Consider the following 19009-nt stretch of genomic DNA (forward strand, 5'->3'; position numbering starts at 1 on the left):
CTTTGGCCACTTTTCCAGACCTCAGCACATAGGAAATACAGGTGATTAAACAGATTTATATTTAGTTAACTTGCAAATCACAGGCTTCAGTTACTTTTGGCAGGGGATTAGCCATGTAAAACTGTACATTCTGTAGAGCACATTTAAGGTGAAAAGCTGAGAAACATATTTCTCATTTCTTTCTGCTTTTCACTGTTGGTTGTAGCAAGGCCTTTTAATAGGTCTGCCAAAGCCTCTTGCTACACACTCTTACCTTTGGGGAGACTGCAAACATTGGAGTTTGAGAATCAATCAAGTTATTTAACCCACCACACACAATACATCAACTAAAAATACTATTAATATACATAAATATACAGAACACTTGCTGATATTTATAGAAATATGGCTCTCTAACTGGAGATAAGCAAATACAGCTTTTCCACTGAATATTTATAAACCCTAGTCTGCCTAATTACTCCAAAGGCTTGTTTGTGTGACATCATATGTTAATATATATAATCTGTCGACCCACCCACCCCAGTTTTTGGGAGCTCTGTGTTCATATTCATATTTTCTAACTGCCCTTACTATCTTGTTTTGTTTAAAGAGTTAAACCTTTTCAATAAAGTGAGGTTTCCAGAGTATCATATTATCTTATTACTCATTACATAATATCTCATTATCCTGAGCTAATCACCTGCTGCTCAGTGCTTTGTATGGGGTCTCTTGCACTGCCAGTGTAACAGCAACCCAGATAAGAACTAGAAGCAAGTAAGATTCTTAAAATGAGTAAACAACCACATGTGTTTCTCTTTCGTTTCCTCCCAGAGGAATAACAAAATAGTTACATCATTTGATTTGGGCAAGAAAACAACTTTTTCCATTGTTGCGTTTCCTAAGAGCAGCAGCATTAATGCCATTACTTTTCTATGGTTATTGTCATAGAAAATATTTTTATTTAACATTGTTGGCATGTGAATTGGCTATGTGTTTGCTCCTGCCTGCACCTCAGTGTAGCACCATTGTTCCCATTCGTTTTTCATGTTAAGTATTGGTTACACTAAAAGCATAACCAAGTCAAATAAGAAAATCTGCAATTACTATTACTGAGCAGCAGCTTAATTAATACTAAATAAGTATTAGTAACCAGAATCCATTGGGTAACACTCATTTACTGGACAACTGGACCAATCAATCCCAGTGAACTAAACCATCAGCAAATACTGTAACTAACAGTGTAGGCTGAATAATGTAAGCAAAGCTCCTGATTGGTTGCTGCTGTTTACTGCACTAGGGCTAAATTGCCCAGGATAAGTATATAAGCTCCACTTGATATTTACATTTTTTGAGAGAGAACAAATCGATCACCATATTCTATACACATTTCCTGACTTAGATCAACTCAGGTCACAGGGTATGTATGTCTCAAGAAGGTCTCAACTCTGCTCTAATCTGTCTGACTAGCTTTGCTGATTCATGGGGGGGGGATGTTGAGAAAGGAACCCAGGCACCCCCCATGCCACCCTATCATTAAGACATGCAAGTTGGGGGATGCCAGGGGGTGCATTGTGCAAAGAAGAATGTAAGTGGTAAGGACAGGGCTAACTTGCACCTGCCAGCACTGCTCTCTGCATCTCACAGCGGATTTTTAACCCTGGCTTAGATGATTTTGCACCCCATGATGCTATTGCACTTTTGTCTGGGGTATTGTTAAATGACCCCCCAATATCCTTTAACCCTAAAAGTGATCATTAAGGATATTTTGTTTTAACTGATAAGGTTTAATATGTACATTTTTGCTCATGCTGTTTATTTGAATATGCTAATAAACACAATTGAAAAGTAAAGGATATTTCGTTTTGTTACTGTAGTAAACATAGAACCAAGAAAATCCAAGAAAATAGAAGCTAGTGATTCTTTTGACGTCAGAATATGGTGGCTGTATTTCTCATTGAAGCTGCAATAGTATTATATGACATTGATGGCTTATAGTTTTCAAAGATGATGTTTTAGTTTGGTTTTGTTGTTATAGTTTTCGAAGATGATGTTTTGGTTTTATGGGAATTATATATTCTGTTGTGTTCTATTGTTAGTGTGTGTGCTTTACTTGCATTGTAAAATGCAACAACTGTGATTAATATCTAACAGAAGGGTGAGATTTTTTTGCATATAACATTCCCCTGAAGCATGTTGTGTGGTTTTTATTAATGGATGAGTCTGACTGCCTGGCTAGACTTTCCTTAATTTCCTCTGTACTGTGAGCTGCTGAGCGAGATCCTTATCTTCTTTTATTTCGGATTACTGGCCTTGTATCAGTGACACTTACAGTATATGTGTATAACAATAGTAGTAGTAGTGGGAAGCACAGCACAATCTAAATAATAAGAATAGTGATAGTAATATTAGTAATATACATTTATATATATATACAGTATATATATATATATCCAACATATAAATATGGTTATTAAAAAAAACACACATTTTACATGCTGATATCTGGCAGAAACTGGCAGATTGTGTGTTTATATGCTTAAGTCCATTAGAATCACAATATGAACCTTTTCAATTCATAAATATAATAACATTTGTCTCTATTTTTCCAATTAATCGCAAGGCATTGGTTTGCTGTTGATGAAAAGTATGTGCCCGTGGTGCTTAAAGTAAAACAGTTCTCCCAAAGAGCCTTTATTTTTAAAATACTGAGCTTTTTGTAGTCATTTGTGAGCTCAGATCCATATATAATAGGGAATTCTCGACTACACTACTAAGGTAAGGTATAGACTTGGAGTCCCAAACAGGAAAACAGTAAATCGAGTAATACTTTGTGATTAATTGGAGACATAGAGACTATTTTTATTCTATTTATGAATTGGAAAGGTTCATATAGTGACTTATTCTTGACTTAGCTGTCAATGACTTTTTAAGTTTTTGATTTTTTTATTGTGTTTCTAGGTATTTTATATGAATTACTGCCTGTATGCTGGTCCACCAGTTTTATAGAGGCAATAAAGTAAATTGGATATTTATATTAAGTGACATTTGGGGGCCGATTCATCAAGCTCGAGTGAAGGATTCGAAATAAAAACACTTCTAATTTCGAAGTGTTTTTTGGGCTACTTCGACCATCGAATGGGCTACTTCGACCTTCGACTACGACTACGACTTCGAATCGGAGGATTCGAACTAAAAATCGTTCGACTATTCGACCATTCGATAGTCTAAGTACTGCCTCTTTAAAAAAAACTTCGACCCCCTACTTCGGCAGCTAAAAGCTACCGAAGTCAATGTTAGCCTATGGGGAAGGTCCCCATAGGCTTGCCTAAGTTTTTTTGATCGAAGGATATTCCTTCGATCGTTGGATTAAAATCCTTCGAATCGTTCGAATCGAAGGATTTAATCGTTCGATCGTAGCATTTGCGCTAAATCCTTCGACTTCGATATTCGAAGTCGAAGGATTTTAGTTCCTAGTCGAATATCGAGGGTTAATTAACCCTCGATATTCGACCCTTGATAAATCAGCCCCTTGGATTCACTTAATCTAGCTCTTAAAATTGTCTTTGGTCTTTGGTATCCCCCTTGGGAGAGGATTGGTAGTTTGTTAATCCAGGTGTTTATATTTTCCCTATATTGTGTCAAATTTTGAATGTATAAAGTTAAATAGTACAACTGAATGTGTATTGATTATAGGCATTTTTGATGTTATTACCGACACAGTGCTCAGATTTATATATTACTACAAACGGCCTGTCGTTATCACACCTCGCATTACTGTATTACGTGCAGCAATGCACAAGATGCAACTTGGCTAAATGTAATGTTGTGTGGTGGTTTGTGGAAAACAGATATGTCAATTGGTGCAAAGGTTTGGGGGAGAGTAGAACAAATCATGGGTAATTTAGAAATATGCTAGTATTTTCTGCAGACGTCTTTATGCCACATTACAATTTGGTAATATGCCAATTGTGACATATGCCTAATCATTTGTAAACGCAGCCCCAGAATCACCCTCCTATAGCTCATATGTTTTTTCCCGAGAAGCACTTCGTCGGCCTGGGTGCAGAAACAAAGAGCAGATTCTGAAATGCATACTCACACTTTCTATACTGAGATATCTCTGTGTGTGTCTGTACTCAGGCTAATGCAGTGCCTCTTGGGCACTGGCGTAACTATAGAGGAAGCAGACCCCGCGAGGGACCGGGGGAAAGGGGAGCCTTGACTACAGCGAGCCATGAGCGAGTATGCAAGTGGCAGGGGGGGTTGCCCTCCGAATATTTTTCTGGCGGGGGGGGCCCGGCGCGCTGTTGTAACGCCATTGCTCTTGGGGCAAACACATGAGCCAGAGGAGGCTGGCAGATCAATGCTGGATGCGAAGCCAGTGGCAATGTATGAATTAAATAATGATCAGGGCATCCACACCTACATTCACATATATATTTATACTTATTTTAATCCTGTTTAATGAGTTGCATTACTGTTAAAAATTTCTGGATATGGTTTTCCACAGCCAAGACATTTATGGACCTCCATTAAATTGCAAAGTATTCCCAGTGGTCCAGACCCAGTCTGAGAAAAGTTGTCCTTAATAATAGGCCAGTTACAGTTTGTATAAAAATGTTATTGTCCCCTTGAAATGGAACATAAAGATTGCTGTAAGGTAACCTCCCCCAAAAACCTGAAGTTTCTTCAGCCATGAATGATGGGACTGGGTGCTGATCAGTAACTGAAGCCTTTGCACTCTATCCTGTGCTGAGGCAGAACAGTGTGGATGTGTGTGTGGGAGTGAAATAAAATCTGAAATGTGCAAATGAGCCAAGTCATGAGCAGAGGAGAATCTGAAGTTTAATTTGGAAGCAGACTGGGAGCAATTGGAAGGAGTTGTGCAGAGTGTTGGCAGCTCCCAAAACTTGGGTGAGGTCTGTTAGTTGGACACTAGTAGCATTTTACACGCAGAATTTAGAAAAGCTATAATTACAGCATCACATATCACCCTGATAAAAAATGTAAGGAAAAACTCTTACTCATGCTCTATATTCCTAATTTAATCCAGGCATCACTGTTTGAAATGACTTTTGGCACTGAGGGTGCAGCTCAAACAAGGCATGCATAATGCCCAGAATGCAAATTGAGCTCTAAGGTGAAACAGATATATGTGAAAGGGAAAATATACCTTATATACAGTACATAAGCGGGGTTCTGTCTTTTCTTTCTTTATATAAATGTGTCGGTGGATCTATGCTAGATGCCAAGGAAAGTTGGGCCCATATATATATATATATATATATATATATATATATATATATATATATATATATATATATATATATATATATATATATATATATATATATATATATATATATATATATATATATATATATATATATATATATATATATATATATATATATATATATATATATGTATAGTACATCCCACTATGCTGCATAATAAAAATCACCTAGATAGTATTTAAAAAATTAGAATATTTCTTTTTTTTTTTTAAAAGGTATTGTGTTGAGTTACAAACATGAAGTATAATGTGCCGCACTTTTGAGTAGTTAGGGGCCCTGAAATGGTGCATTTTGGTGAAGAGAAATACCATAAAACTGTCATCTTGCGCATTCCTCTGGGCTTAACAGAACTCTGCTGTAATATGTAAGTGTATAGAATCCCTTTTGGTGTACTTATCTAGATGTGCCAGAAAGAATCCAATTACAGGTATCTCATTCCAGTGCTCTGACATACACATAATAGGCTTAAAGGGATCCTGTCATCGGAAAACATGTTTTTTTCAAAATGCATCAGTTAATAGTGCTACTCCAGCAGAATTCATCACTGAAATCCATTTCTCAAAATAGCAAACAGATTTTTTTACATTCAATTATGAAATCTGACATGGGGCTAGACATTTTGTCAATTTCCCAGCTGCCCCCAGTCATGTGACTTGTGCCTGCACTTTAGGAAAGAAATGCTTTCTGGCAGGCTGCTGTTTTTCCTTCTCAATGTAACTGAATGTGTCTCAGTGGGACATGGGTTTTTACTATTGAGTGTTGTTCTTAGATCTACCAGGCAGCTGTTATCTTGTGTTAAGGAGCTGTTATCTGGTTACCTTCCCATTGTTCTCAGTCTCAGTATTACCCTGTTGCTTTATCAGCTTTTTACAGAGGGAATTGTGTAATGCACAATTCTCCATACAGTACAGCTAGCTATGTTCATCATTCCAGGAGTCTGATTCTCAACATCTGTTTCATAAAACCTCAATAGAGTATACCTTCTTACATACAATAAATAGGTGTGATAAAGGCTGGGCAGTGTGACGTCTATATAAATATCCCACCTAATCCAGATGCAACCCAGTATAATTTGCCATTGTTATCATCTACTGAAGAGGCTAAATTAGTAGATTCCTTCCTAATTCCAGGGAATTTTAGACAACTAAAGTAAAAGCGCATAAGATGATGATTCTAAAACAGAATTTGGTTGCAGATCTGCATCTAATTGGTTTTCTCTCTAAAGATTCAATTTCCATGTTTTCCTTAAACCAACGCAGACCATTATGGCCCTTCTAAACTGTGGGGCCGTAGTTGTCCAAACACCAGTTAGAGTGAAATTTGGGAAGGATGTTTATTGGCTCTCAGTATTACATAGGTTCCTATAAATCCTATGGAGGATAGTAGGACTGACACAGCAGGCATATGTTGTTTCATTGTTAGGAACCAAGGATAAACATAACCAATGCGACCATTTCCTGCTCTATAAGAGCCTTATTCTAACTTCTATCCCTCCCCTCTATATGTTATCCCTGCTAAATCCCTAGCCCAATACCCACAATAAAGATACACACAATGACTTTGTGGTTAATCTGTGTAATCCACAACTTTATTAATAATTATATAAACTGCGCTTTTTGATCGTAAGGAAGGCAAAAAAGCCCTGAAAAGTAAATTTCCTTCACTAGAGGGAAAAATTCCTGACCCCTTATAGGCGATCGGATTTGCTCCCACGATCAATGCACCACATTGACTCAAGGGAGGGGGGGAATATGGTACGGTATGGGACTGCGGTGAGAGGATGAGAAAGAGAAGGGAATATGGCAGCATAAACATGGGCACATTTAAGCCGCATGATGAATGTTGCATTCCTTTCCATTCCATTGGACCCTGGCAGCCTGCAGACTCCGGCATTTGCAGTCTGAGGGATGGAATGAAAAGGAATGAAGGGTCTACCAAGTGGCTTAAAGGAGTTCCTGTGTATAACACCATATTTTGGAGGAACCACTGGTGGAACTACGGTGGCTGAAAGCACTGCTGGTGAAAGTGCAGTGGATGAAAGGGGGCATCACTGGTGGAATTGAGATGCCCCATACTTAATGCTGTTTCCTGAGGATGTGGCTCCTAGACTGAGGTGCATCTGTTTTTGGTACCGAGGAAACTGCTGGTGGTGCTGATATCATGTGCCGTTTGTGAGTTGTTCCGAGGACCATCTGTAAAACCAAACAAGATAACTCAGACTATGTATTTTTTTACCTTAGCAAGTGATATCCCTGTAAAATCCTTATATGGTTATGGGACCAGTTATCCAGAATGCTTGGGACCCGGGGGTTTTCTGGATAACAGATCTTTCTGTAATTTGGATCTTCATACCTCAAGTCTACTAGAAAATCATGAAAACATGAAATAAACCCAATAGGATGGTTTTGCTTCCAATAACTATATCTTAGTTTGAATCAAGTACATGAAACTGTTTTCTTATTATAGAGAAAATGGAAATCATTTTTAAAAAATTGGATTCGTTGAATAAAATGAAGTCTGTGCGAGATGGACTTTCCGTAATTCGGAGCTTCTTGGATAATGGGTTTCCAGATAACGGATCCCACTCCTCTAATATTTATGAACACATTAAGCACAAATCAGGTGATTAAGCAAAATTAGATGATTGACCAAGTGTGGGAAAGAAAAGGATGGATTATATACTGCACCTGAATATCTCTCATTGTTCTTAATCAGTATGGCCTTGTTGATCTTCTCTAGGTCTTTGTAGAGGTGTTTCAGGTGGGCCTTGATGTATCTGTAGTCCTGCCAGAAATTGTTCTTAAAGTGTAATTTTCACCATTTTGTAATCTTCACACAGTCCTTGGCCATCCACAGATCGTAGAGTGCAAACCTGATGTCATTGGTGATCTTGTCCTGATGCACTCAAGATAAGGGCCCGCGAGTGGATACTCAAAATCTCTTATCTCAAAAATGTCCAGATCAGGCGAGATCCACCGTGAGTGCTAGAAAAATGTAAGAAGCAAGAAAACATTGAGGTCAGGGCACACACTATGCTAAACCCTGTCAAATTTCTGTATCATTGTATTTACAGAGAAGATATGTCATGTCTAGGATTGGGTTAGCCCCTCCTTTAACCCCTTGGATATCTTTCTCAGCAGTCAGAAAATATAATGAGGAAATTAGCTGTGAGCACCTTTACATTTTCATAGCGCCACTGGTAGTAAAGCCAGCTACTTGCACTCATGCCCATCTTTGATGTTCCTGTAATATAAAATAGAGATTTGGGAAGATTCGAGTTAAAGTAAAGAGGTAAAAAAACAGCAGCATATTTACACCTTATTTAATAAGAACCCTTTTCATTCATAAACTATGGTTTTAATATGGTTCCAATTAGAAACAAATGCTTACTTATGTATATAGAATGCCCCTCCCCACCAGCTTCCCATGTCCCCATTTTAAGACAATACCATCCCATTTTATTTGGTCCACAAATCAGCCCATTATTTCTGTCAGGGCCCTACTTTCCTCTGGATCGGCAGCTACACAAAAAGGTAGACCTTGATGGACATGTCTTTTTCCAGCCTCATCTACTGTGTAATACATATTACAGATGGGAACAGGGCCGCCATTAGAAATCACAGGGCCCCATACAACAACATTTTTGGGGCCCCCTGGGTCTCACCCACACTTGCACCTAAGCCCCACCCCAGATCCCGCCCACTCCACATCACAGTTAAAAGACCACACATACATCAGCGCTAAAAAAGTAACCCCCCCACACACACAAGTTATAAAAAGCTATTTATGGTCAGGGCCCCCCTTATAAGTTAAAAAAAACATTGGTGCCAGGGCCCCCCCATAAAAGTTTTTTTTTAAAAGCATTGGTGCCAGGGCCCCCTTACAAGTAAGAAAAAATTGGGGCCCCAAAGAATATTTTTTTTTTTAAAAAACATTGGCTCCAGGGCCCCCCTTACAAATTAAAAAAAATTGGTGTTCAGCAGAATTGAACTCATGGCTTTAGGACTTCGAGGGGGGCCCAACTCTTTCAAAAGTGCAGCACTTCTGGGCCCCCCTTCATGCTCGGGCCCTGGACACTTGTCCCCCCTGTCCCCCCCTGATGGTGGCCCTGGATTGGAAAATGCAGGACCCTTACCTTTCTCCAAATAACCCACAATGGGTTGGGCAAGTTGTTCTTCTGCTCCTGATGAAAGTTGATAGTCTTTAAAAAGACTTTTGTGTTTCTTCTTTATCTCCTTCTGCTCCTGGGAATCGCTGAGAATCACTAAAAATCAATGAGAATCACTAGGAATCGCTTTTCACTTTATGGGGAGAGAAAGAGAGAGACGAGATTATGAACTGAACCCTCTCTGCCATATATATAGTGAATAAAGTACCCCCTCTTGTAAAATATAAGGATATTATAAGTTACCGAGGAGTTTCATGACCATATAAAGACACGAGGCCGAAGGCCGAGTGTTTTTATACAGGTCATGGAACTCCGAGGTTACTTCTAATATCCTCATATTTTGCAACTGGGGGTACTTTATTAATTATAATACACAAATTTTAGTGAGTCATGTGACTACATCACTACTCACCGTTTATAACTGATGACATCACTACTCACCGTTTATAAGGATATAATTTACAAGATATTCATGGCTTTTGTGTATTATATCTGTATATACTGGATTTCCATTAATAGCTCAAAACTGCGCTACTAAATATGGTTGTGCCTTATAAATAACCAGTAACACCAATCAGCAGCAACTTTAACAGAATGAAGGAGCTGATTGGGAGAGACAGAATTTATTGGTGCAATCAAGGGCCCTAGACACCCCTGCTAACCAAGGTTGGGTCCTGGTGACACAATGCACAAACTAATAGTTAAATGAACACTTGGAATCACCCTCATTCATTTCTATGCCAATTGCTTTCACCAGGGCTCAATTAAATTGAATTTAAAAATGAACGGGAATGATCATTTGGGAGTGAGCTTTTGGTTGGCCATACACTGAACTGGAAATGGGGAAAAAACATCCCAAATCCCCCTCTGTGCCATTACTGTAAAGCTGTATGTTACTGGCAGGGTGTTATAGGGGCAGAAGACACTGGTTCTCATTAGAGGCCCAGGTGAGTAATGGGCCCACTAGGGCTTTTCATAACCAGTCAAGCTCTGATCAGTGCCCCTGCACCCATAACACAAGGCACTCTAATTCTAGGCATGTAACTATGTATTGTTCTGGTTTGTGCTACTTGTCTTTCTTCTCAGGTCCTCCCTTACCCATCATCTACTCTAATGCTGAGGCCACTAGGATGAGTGATGAGTGGGACAGTTGGCCAATGGCAGTTGGAAAATGGCAGGGATCAAGTGAAAAATTAAATTGTTTGACTGCTCTGTACTATTTAGTGCAATAAAGATTAAAACAATACACATTGTTTATTAACCGGATAATTGAATGCATTTTAAGAGACACGTCATTTAAAGATTGATCCTTTAATCTGTGGATTTAGCAATGAAAAGAATTGTGTTTTATAATGTATCTGTTTGTTCTGCAGACGACTTTGCTGAAGAAGAGGAGGTACAGTCATTTGGATACAAGAGGTTTGGTGAGTCTTTCTTCTACTAACGTTAAACTAAAAATGGTGAAAATCTAAAGACATAATAATTATATTAATTTTGTTGTTAAAATTGTCTTTCAGAACGGAAACATTGGTTTCTCTTGTTAAGTCTTTATTTCATTCCCAAAGGAACAAAAAGCATTAATCCCTGGGCATAGAGGCGGGGCAGACAATTACTTTTACCTTTCCATTCAGCACTTCCTAGATGCACTGCTCTCCACATATTTCCCTGTTCTCTTTGACATTTAATTGTGTAGCCAGTACATGGGGATGGACATTGGGTCCCCCATTCTGGTGCACAAACAAGATTCTGAGATGATGCAAGGCTTGTCTTAATAACAGTGTCCACAAAATGGCTCCTGCCTGCTTGCTATAATTATGAATTCCCAGACTGAAGGACACAAGATTCAAAGCATTTATATAGTGTAATTAAAGTTCATTTTGCTTGACTAATGTAATAGGATTTTGAATATTTTTTTGGGGTGACGGGTCCCCTTTAAGCATATTTGTATTAATTATTTATTATTTTTTTCTCTGAGACTTTATTCCTGGTGTTTCCTGGAATTTCTTTAGATTTCTGCAGCGCTTTATATATCACATCATCATTACATCATTCCCATCAGTTCCTGTCCCAACGGAGCTTGCAATCTAAGGCTTCTATGGCATTCACATCATCATAGCCGCAGGCCTATTTAAGCAGGAGGAACATACTGGTTTTAAAACTCTGCAAGATTATTTTTAAGCAAGGCTAAAGCTTACTGCGTTTCATAGTTGCCATTGCTTGTGACTTGATCAGGTGTCTCAATTCTGTCACCCCTGCACCAATATGGGCATCAGCCGGGGAGCTGTAGTTCAGCACTAGCTGGAGCACACAGGTGACTTATAAAACGTCATATTTGAAGTTACATTTTCACTATAAAAAGCATGACTGCTATGACTATCAGCCCTGTTAGACTCTCGGGTACATTTCCACAAGAAAAACTGTTTGTTCAGCATTCTTTTTTATAATCGATATTGAGCAAGCCTGACATAATAGTGTTTGTGGTTATTTTGAAAGACACCAGCAGACTGAGTAACCTAAAAACATTCATTTCTTTTTTTCCCTGCAAGTGAATAAACCCACTCCAAAAAGAGTGAACAAGACAGAATAAGCTATCCGCTGACCCAACTAAAACGATTTGGCGCATATTTAATCTGGCGCTCGTTTATGAATTACAGGCAGCTGGAAACATTTGTTGGTCACTTTCTGGCAGACGAGTCTGCGACCAAACATCCTCTTCAGGGTTCAGCAAAGGAGTTATTGTTTACTTCACTGTCTGTTTGGATTAATGCATATTTATGGCAATGGATCACATGTACAAATGAAACATCAACAAGATACTCAGTTGTTTTCTTTCAAGTCCTGTGCATTTTGCATATATTCTGTCCTTAAGAGAACACATGGCTCCATCTGAGTGTTTCCTTTGGCCTTGTCCCAAGCTCGTAGGTGGGGTTCTTCATGTTTTCATTTTATATTTGTTTTTCATGAACAGCTAGGAGAGGGTGATCACAGCTGCCCTCTTTCCTTCAGTTGTGATTGGGAGAGCTGCAACAGACATCAATATTGCCTCCTAAATGTGCAAGCAGCACAGCAGCACCTGGAAGGCACATAGGATAGTATGACTACGGACTAGATGAGTACAAAACGCGTTGGGTGATGATGCGACTACTTGACCTTATGTATTTTAATTTAGGGATGCACCGAATCTACTTTTTTGGATTTGGCCGGACCCCCGAATCCTTCCTGAAAGATTCGGCTGAATACAGAACCGAATAATTTGCATATTAGGGGTGGGAAGGGAAAAATATTTTTTACTTCCTTGTTTTCTGACAAAAAGTCACGCAATTTCCCTCCCCACCTCTAATTTGCATATGCAAATTTGGATTTGGATTCGGTTTGGGCGGGCAGAAGGATTCGGCCGAATCCGAATCCTGCTGAAAAAGGCCGAATCCTGCTTAAATCCCAAACCAAATCCTGGATTCGGTGCATCCCTATTTTAATTAGGGATGCACTGAATCCACTATTTGGGAATCCCCGAATCCTTGGTGAAAGATTCGGCCGAATACCAAACAGAATCCTTATTTGCATATGCAAATTAGGGACAGGAAAGGAAAAAGTGGAAAAAATTCTTCTTTTGTGACGAAAAGTCATGTGATTTCCCTACCCGTCCCTAGTTTACATATGTAAATTAGGATTCAGATTCGGTTCGGCCAGGCATAAGGATTCAGCCGAATCCGAATCCTGCTGAAAAAGGCCGAATCCCAAACCGAATCCTGGATTTGGTGCATCCCTAATTTTAATAACCATTAATAAAGTCTGATTTTTTTACTTTTGATCCACACAGGATAGTAGATTTAGGCTCATGGCACACAAAGTGGTATGATAGGCATGACAATCTCACGGATCAGAATGGTAGCAGACCCCTCTGTTCATGTGACATGGCACGTCAACCTCAAAATAACATTTTGCCTAATAAAAGAAACCATAATGCTAAGCAGATTTCCAATATACATTATTATACATTTTCAGTGCTTTTAAAGTTAATTGTAAAAACATACTGAAAGCAGCATTTGCCTAACTCCTGGTGGTTACTTTTTAAACAATGTTGCAAAAGTCTTAGTTCCCCAGCTGAGCTTTATTAGGCAAAAAAAATATTTTTTTTGGGTTGACATTCCCTTTAAATAGCACACTCTCTGTGGGAAATACACTGGCCCTGTTAAGCAAGAATACTAGGGGATTCTTCGTTCAGATCTGGCCTAGTCAGTTAAAAAAGAAACTACACCTTTACTGTAACTTAAAGTATGTTGCAGATGTAATCTTTACCACTTTGTATCTGATCTGATATTTACCTTTCTGTTTATTTTTTTACCAAAGTAGAATCAGTCTAGTTGCTAGGTTAGTGGCCTCATAAATATAATACTTATTTTTTTAGGCTGTTTTCTTTTTTCTTTTTATAAAAATTGTTTCACATTATTAATCCCACGGGAATTTTCAGTGTCTCCTGAGGCACAAAGGTAATGATGTGAGAAAGGAGGCGGGGGGTTTAAAAATTCATGGAATGGAATCAGTGTTGGAGATGGAGAGGTGTTGTTGTTGCATGATTCATATCTAATAAACAGAAATGCACCGTGCAGCACTGCAATATGCCAGAAATACATAGGAAACACTAGGTGGGTTTATATATTTGTTGGGTGTGTGACTTTGTACATTCCAGTAGTGGATGTGAAATCTATACACCAATAAATACTTAGAGGTACCTTTTCCAGCTGCTGCCAAGGGTCGATTACTTTTACATGTGTCTTTTTGACTCAGCTGGGCCCTCGCTGATGTACCCGGCTCTGGTGTCAACCTTCATACGATGTTCTTTAAGCAGAGCTGATATACCCCCTAAGAAGTACAGGAGCCCTCCAACCATGCCCCACATGTTTAAAGGACCAGTAACATCAAAAAAAATTTTACAAAAATTCGTTAGAAAACAACGAAAAAAAACACCAAGACAAATTAAAATTTCAAAATTGCAAAGCCTTTATTAAGAAATAACTTACTGAAACTCCACTTCCTGTCCTCTTCTGAAACGGCGATATGGCAGCCATCCATAGTGCGGTGCTGGATTTGTCCTCCCTGGCTAGCTCCCATAGGCTACTGACAGCAGGAAGACGGTGCTGGAAAGCAGACGGCTGGATGAAGAGCTGAAGTGCCCGGTGTGTTCCCGGAACATCCTTGTGCAGAGCAGCGCACCTCTGGGGAGATCTTGCAGGGACTCAGCCTCCTACTAACCCAGCCCTGCAGCAACCGGCGATTCTTAGTGAGAGTGCCCCAGGTGGGTGGCAGGGCACACAGACATCGCAGACATCACAGATTGTCTCTTCATCCCCTCTGGGACGCATCTATCAGCACAGGAGCGTTAGATCGCAGGAGCGTTACAAGCGGTGTGCGGCTGGTGCCGGGCCGGTGTCTGTGTGAGGCGCAAGAGTGAGCGCACACTGACAGCCTCCATCGCTCCGACTTGGAACCAAAAGGGGGAATCGGTACAATCCCAGCAGCCTCTCTCCAGAGCGGGACTAAGGAGGCTTCCGAGCAGCGGCGCGATGCAATCCGTGCATGAGAATGGCCGAGTGCTGCTGCTGCCTGTGAAAAAAGTGTGCGGCTGTCAGTGTGCGCTCACTCTTGCGCCTCTAACGAATTTTTTAAAAAAAAAATTTGATGTTACTGGTCCTTTAAATCCCTTCATAACCCCCCAAGGAGGCATCACCAGACAAGCAGAGTCAGTACTAGAACATTCCATGATAAGTACTAGAACATTCCACTTTAGTATTTGCAGCAGTCTAATCTACTCTGGGCACAAGAACTGCTGCTGACTCCAGAGGCCAGGAAGTACCAGAACATGATCAGAAGGTTATGGAAATAGGGGGACAAATCCGATGAAATTTATTTCCACTTTCATAATGTAGCTTGCTGTAAAGCTAGACTTCAACAGGCCATCCACATCAAAATTCATAGCCGAATGCTTATGTCAGGCTTTACTTGCATTTTAAAGTTCACTGATCATTCACTACCATTTTACCATTTCCTGTACATTAAGCTGTAAAACCCTCCAGCTGCCGGGCGTCTCATGTTGAGCCACATTTTAAACTGCAAATATATAGATCTGGCTTCACAGGACATGCTAACTGATGCGAACTAGAAACTAGATTTAATTGTGTTGAACTGTACCCAAATAGAAGCAGTATTTTAAACTAGCTAGAAGTGCCCCAGTTGCCTTTTTTATTGTTTCTTTTATTTTTAAGCTTAGCACTTAACTTTTCATTAAAGAGATCACCTGTACCTAAGGTTAAAAAAAATGGAAATCAATATTCTGTATTTATGTTTTGCACAATTTGTTTTCCCATTTTTCTTTAAAGAGAAATTGTTTTACATTCCTAACCCCACTGCCATGAGGGCTCCGCTGATATAAGTAACATGTACACATTCCATTTGGACTTGCTTTCTTTAGGGAGGCTGCTGCAGTGTAAGAAGTGAACTGAGACTATTTATACAGCACATTGTTTATTTGAGTTTTTTTGTAATGGCCAAAGCAGATGTTTAGAGTTGTGCTGGTTTCCAGCCTTGTCACCATATGACCACCCATTATAATGCTTTTAAAACATCTGCATGTTGTTATAGTGAGACCCCCAGTTCAGTGGTCGAGGCTGGCAATCTACACCATGCTGTTTAAGCACAGAATACCTCTTTCCCCAAGGAATGTTAGGTATGACAGGACAATACAGAAATTGAAATTAAAGGACTAGTAGCATCGACTATAAAAATATTTATTTAATGTTATACACTATTTATCTTGCATGCATGAAAGGAGACAATAGGTCTTAATTACAAAAAAAACGCAGTGTGCAAAGTGCAATTTCACCAAGCTATTTATCCAATCAATATGGCCATGCGCTGGAGTTGTATCCGATGTCACCTTCAGGGTGGTTGCAGCTCTGGGGTCAAAAGGCACATTTGCACATGGTTCCCAAGGACTGGCTTGGCAAGAGCGAAAAGCATTTTTGGCACAAGTACCTATTAATGAATGGTGTCAATGTGTGTAAGACTTAAACTGTGGCCAAAAATGAGCCATAAAGATTTTTATTGCAGCATGTTTTTATGCTCTGCTGTTTTTAGCCATCTGGATCTACTGCCCAGGCCTGGATTTGTGGAAAAGCCACCTAGACCAGGGTTTAGGATTTTAGGGAGGCAGCATGCTGCCCAATCACACCCACATTGGTTCAAAAACATTGGGGATGCACTGGAGATACAATCATTTTTGAAATTCCCATGTGCCAATCCCATTGCTCCAGTCCATATCATGAAAATTTGGATGAATAAATGGAAGGGGACAGGGGCGACTGTGGACCACAAAGGACAATGGTTGCATTAAGAGATTAGGATCAAGGAGGGGTACTGGGAAACAGGCAGGACAGGTGCTTAGAAAACAGAAATACTAGGTAGGAAAAGTCTCACAAGGAAACTTCAGGCGACTTTGGAAAACGAAGCACCGCATGTGCTTTAGCGCAGGCGACTTTTCATTATAGCAGATGGGAAGACACACAAAGGCAACTCGGGGAGATTGTCGCCCAGAGGAAGAGGCGATTAGCCGCCAGGTGACTAAATCTCACCGAATCTGCCCGTGTGTCACAAGCCTTAGTATTTATTATTTGATTTATTATTGACCAAACTGACAATTCAAGCACAATTATTTGATAACTTTACTTTAGAACAATAATAACAATAACACCGCTTTCACATCTACAGTTCCCTCATCATGCATGCACCCTGAATGATAACTGGGAAAGCTGTGAGAAAAGACAAACTGGTGATTAGAAGGACAGATGGTTCAGATGCCCTTTGATGTACAAACAAAATACAAAGGAACTCACTTATGAAGAAGACAGCTAACATTGCTGGGTGAACCCTGGTATATACACTGCAACTTGCTTTGCTTACCAATGAATATCAGCAAAAATAAAATCAGGAGTGGATCCAGTGTAATGCTATTAAACAGCAACCTTTTAATTGGCTCAAGCAACATGTCCTTTATTAAGTTGTATCGGCACAGAACATGTTGTACATTTCATCCAGTTAAAAGGTTTCAATTTAATTGCACTGCAATGGATCTGCCCCAAGTATAGGAAAAGGAGCAAAAGGCGCAGAGAATTTGGAATGATGATACCTGTGCCTTTCCCATGAATACAGATGGACTGGCAATAGAGTGACCAAATTGGACTTTCTTTTCTCAACTGGATTTGCTGTACATTGGAGTAAACAGGATGGTGGGTGACGTAACTATCGGGGAAGTAGACCCCACATTCGCAGGGGGGCCTGGTCCATGGGGTTGGCTTCCTCTATAAGTTAGTATAAAACTAACCTTCCCAGCCATTTTTTCTGCTTTAAATCTTCTATATTGGTGGTCCCACCAATATAAAATGCATTTTATCAGATTTTACCCCACTTTTACTGGTTCCCTGAAAAATGTACAATGGGTGTTCTACTGTAACTAGACAATAGACCGTGTTGTTGAGGAAAAAAACAAACATCTTGAAAAAGAATGTGACAACTAGAAAAAGAGTTAGACAACTACTACGATCATTTATATATTAAACCAGTTATGTTATGCTGCAGTTTACATGAACTCATAACACACAGGGGTCTTAAAAAATGTTAATAAACAAACGTAACAGAATGAAAATAGTATTAGAGGGCCCTACTCAAAAGAGCAAACACTAGGGGCACACTTATTTAGCTCGAGTGAAGGATTAGAATGAAAAATACTTCAAATTTCGAAGTATTTTTTTGGCTACTTCGACCATCGAATTGGCTTCTTCGACCTTCGACTTCGAATCGAACGATTCGAACTAAAAATTGTTTGACTATTCGACCATTCAATAGTCGAAATACTGTTTCTTTAAAGAAAACTTTAGGTCCCCATAGGCTTTCCTATCAATTTCTGATCGAAGGAAAATCGTTCGATCGATGGATTAAAATCCTTAATCGTTAGATCGTTCGATCTAACGAATTGCGGTAAATCCTTCGACTTCGATATTCGAAGTCGAAGGATTTAACTTTGATGGTCGAATATTGAGGGTTAATTAACCCTCGATATTCGACCCATAGTAAATGTGCCACTAGAAGTTTAAGTGAAAGAATGTGACATAGACCTAAAGCAATAATGTGATTAAATTATTTTAATGCCTGGAAATCAATTCGGCAGATTTGTGTGTTCATTGTAACAAGACAGCAAGCATGGAATTATTTTTCCCTTTCTTTAAACTGGCTATTTTCCAACAGTCAATTATTAAAGTATGGCTAAAGGATTTTGCATGGAGATTTGCACTTTTTATTGGTGATTTGACATATTAGGTTGGAGTTTGACAAAGAGGGATTGGGGTTTTCTTGTCTTGGGAGGGAGCAAGGAGATGAGAATGTTTAGCCAAATACAGTCAGTAGTGGAGATAAGAGGAATGAGATCACAAGATCACTGGATAGTCTTCTACTTTGTATAAGCACATGCCTTTAGGAGATGTAGAAGATGAAAATAGATGTTTTATCTTACATT

At 39.4% G+C, this 19009-nt stretch overlaps 1 protein-coding gene across 2 annotated transcripts in view; it reads left to right on the forward strand.

The window, feature by feature from the left end:
* colec12.S (collectin subfamily member 12 S homeolog) overlaps positions 1–19009 on the forward strand; it is a 79703-nt gene that overhangs the window by 2044 nt on the left and 58650 nt on the right. For both annotated transcript variants that reach the window (XM_018223652.2, XM_018223651.2), the window contains exon 2: positions 10818–10868. In XM_018223652.2, the coding sequence (XP_018079141.1) occupies positions 10818–10868 (51 nt within the window). The remainder of the gene's footprint in view (positions 1–10817; positions 10869–19009) is intronic.

This window comes from Xenopus laevis, chromosome 6S (genome assembly GCF_017654675.1).
Source record: "Xenopus laevis strain J_2021 chromosome 6S, Xenopus_laevis_v10.1, whole genome shotgun sequence".
NCBI classification, from domain to species: Eukaryota; Metazoa; Chordata; class Amphibia; order Anura; family Pipidae; genus Xenopus; species Xenopus laevis.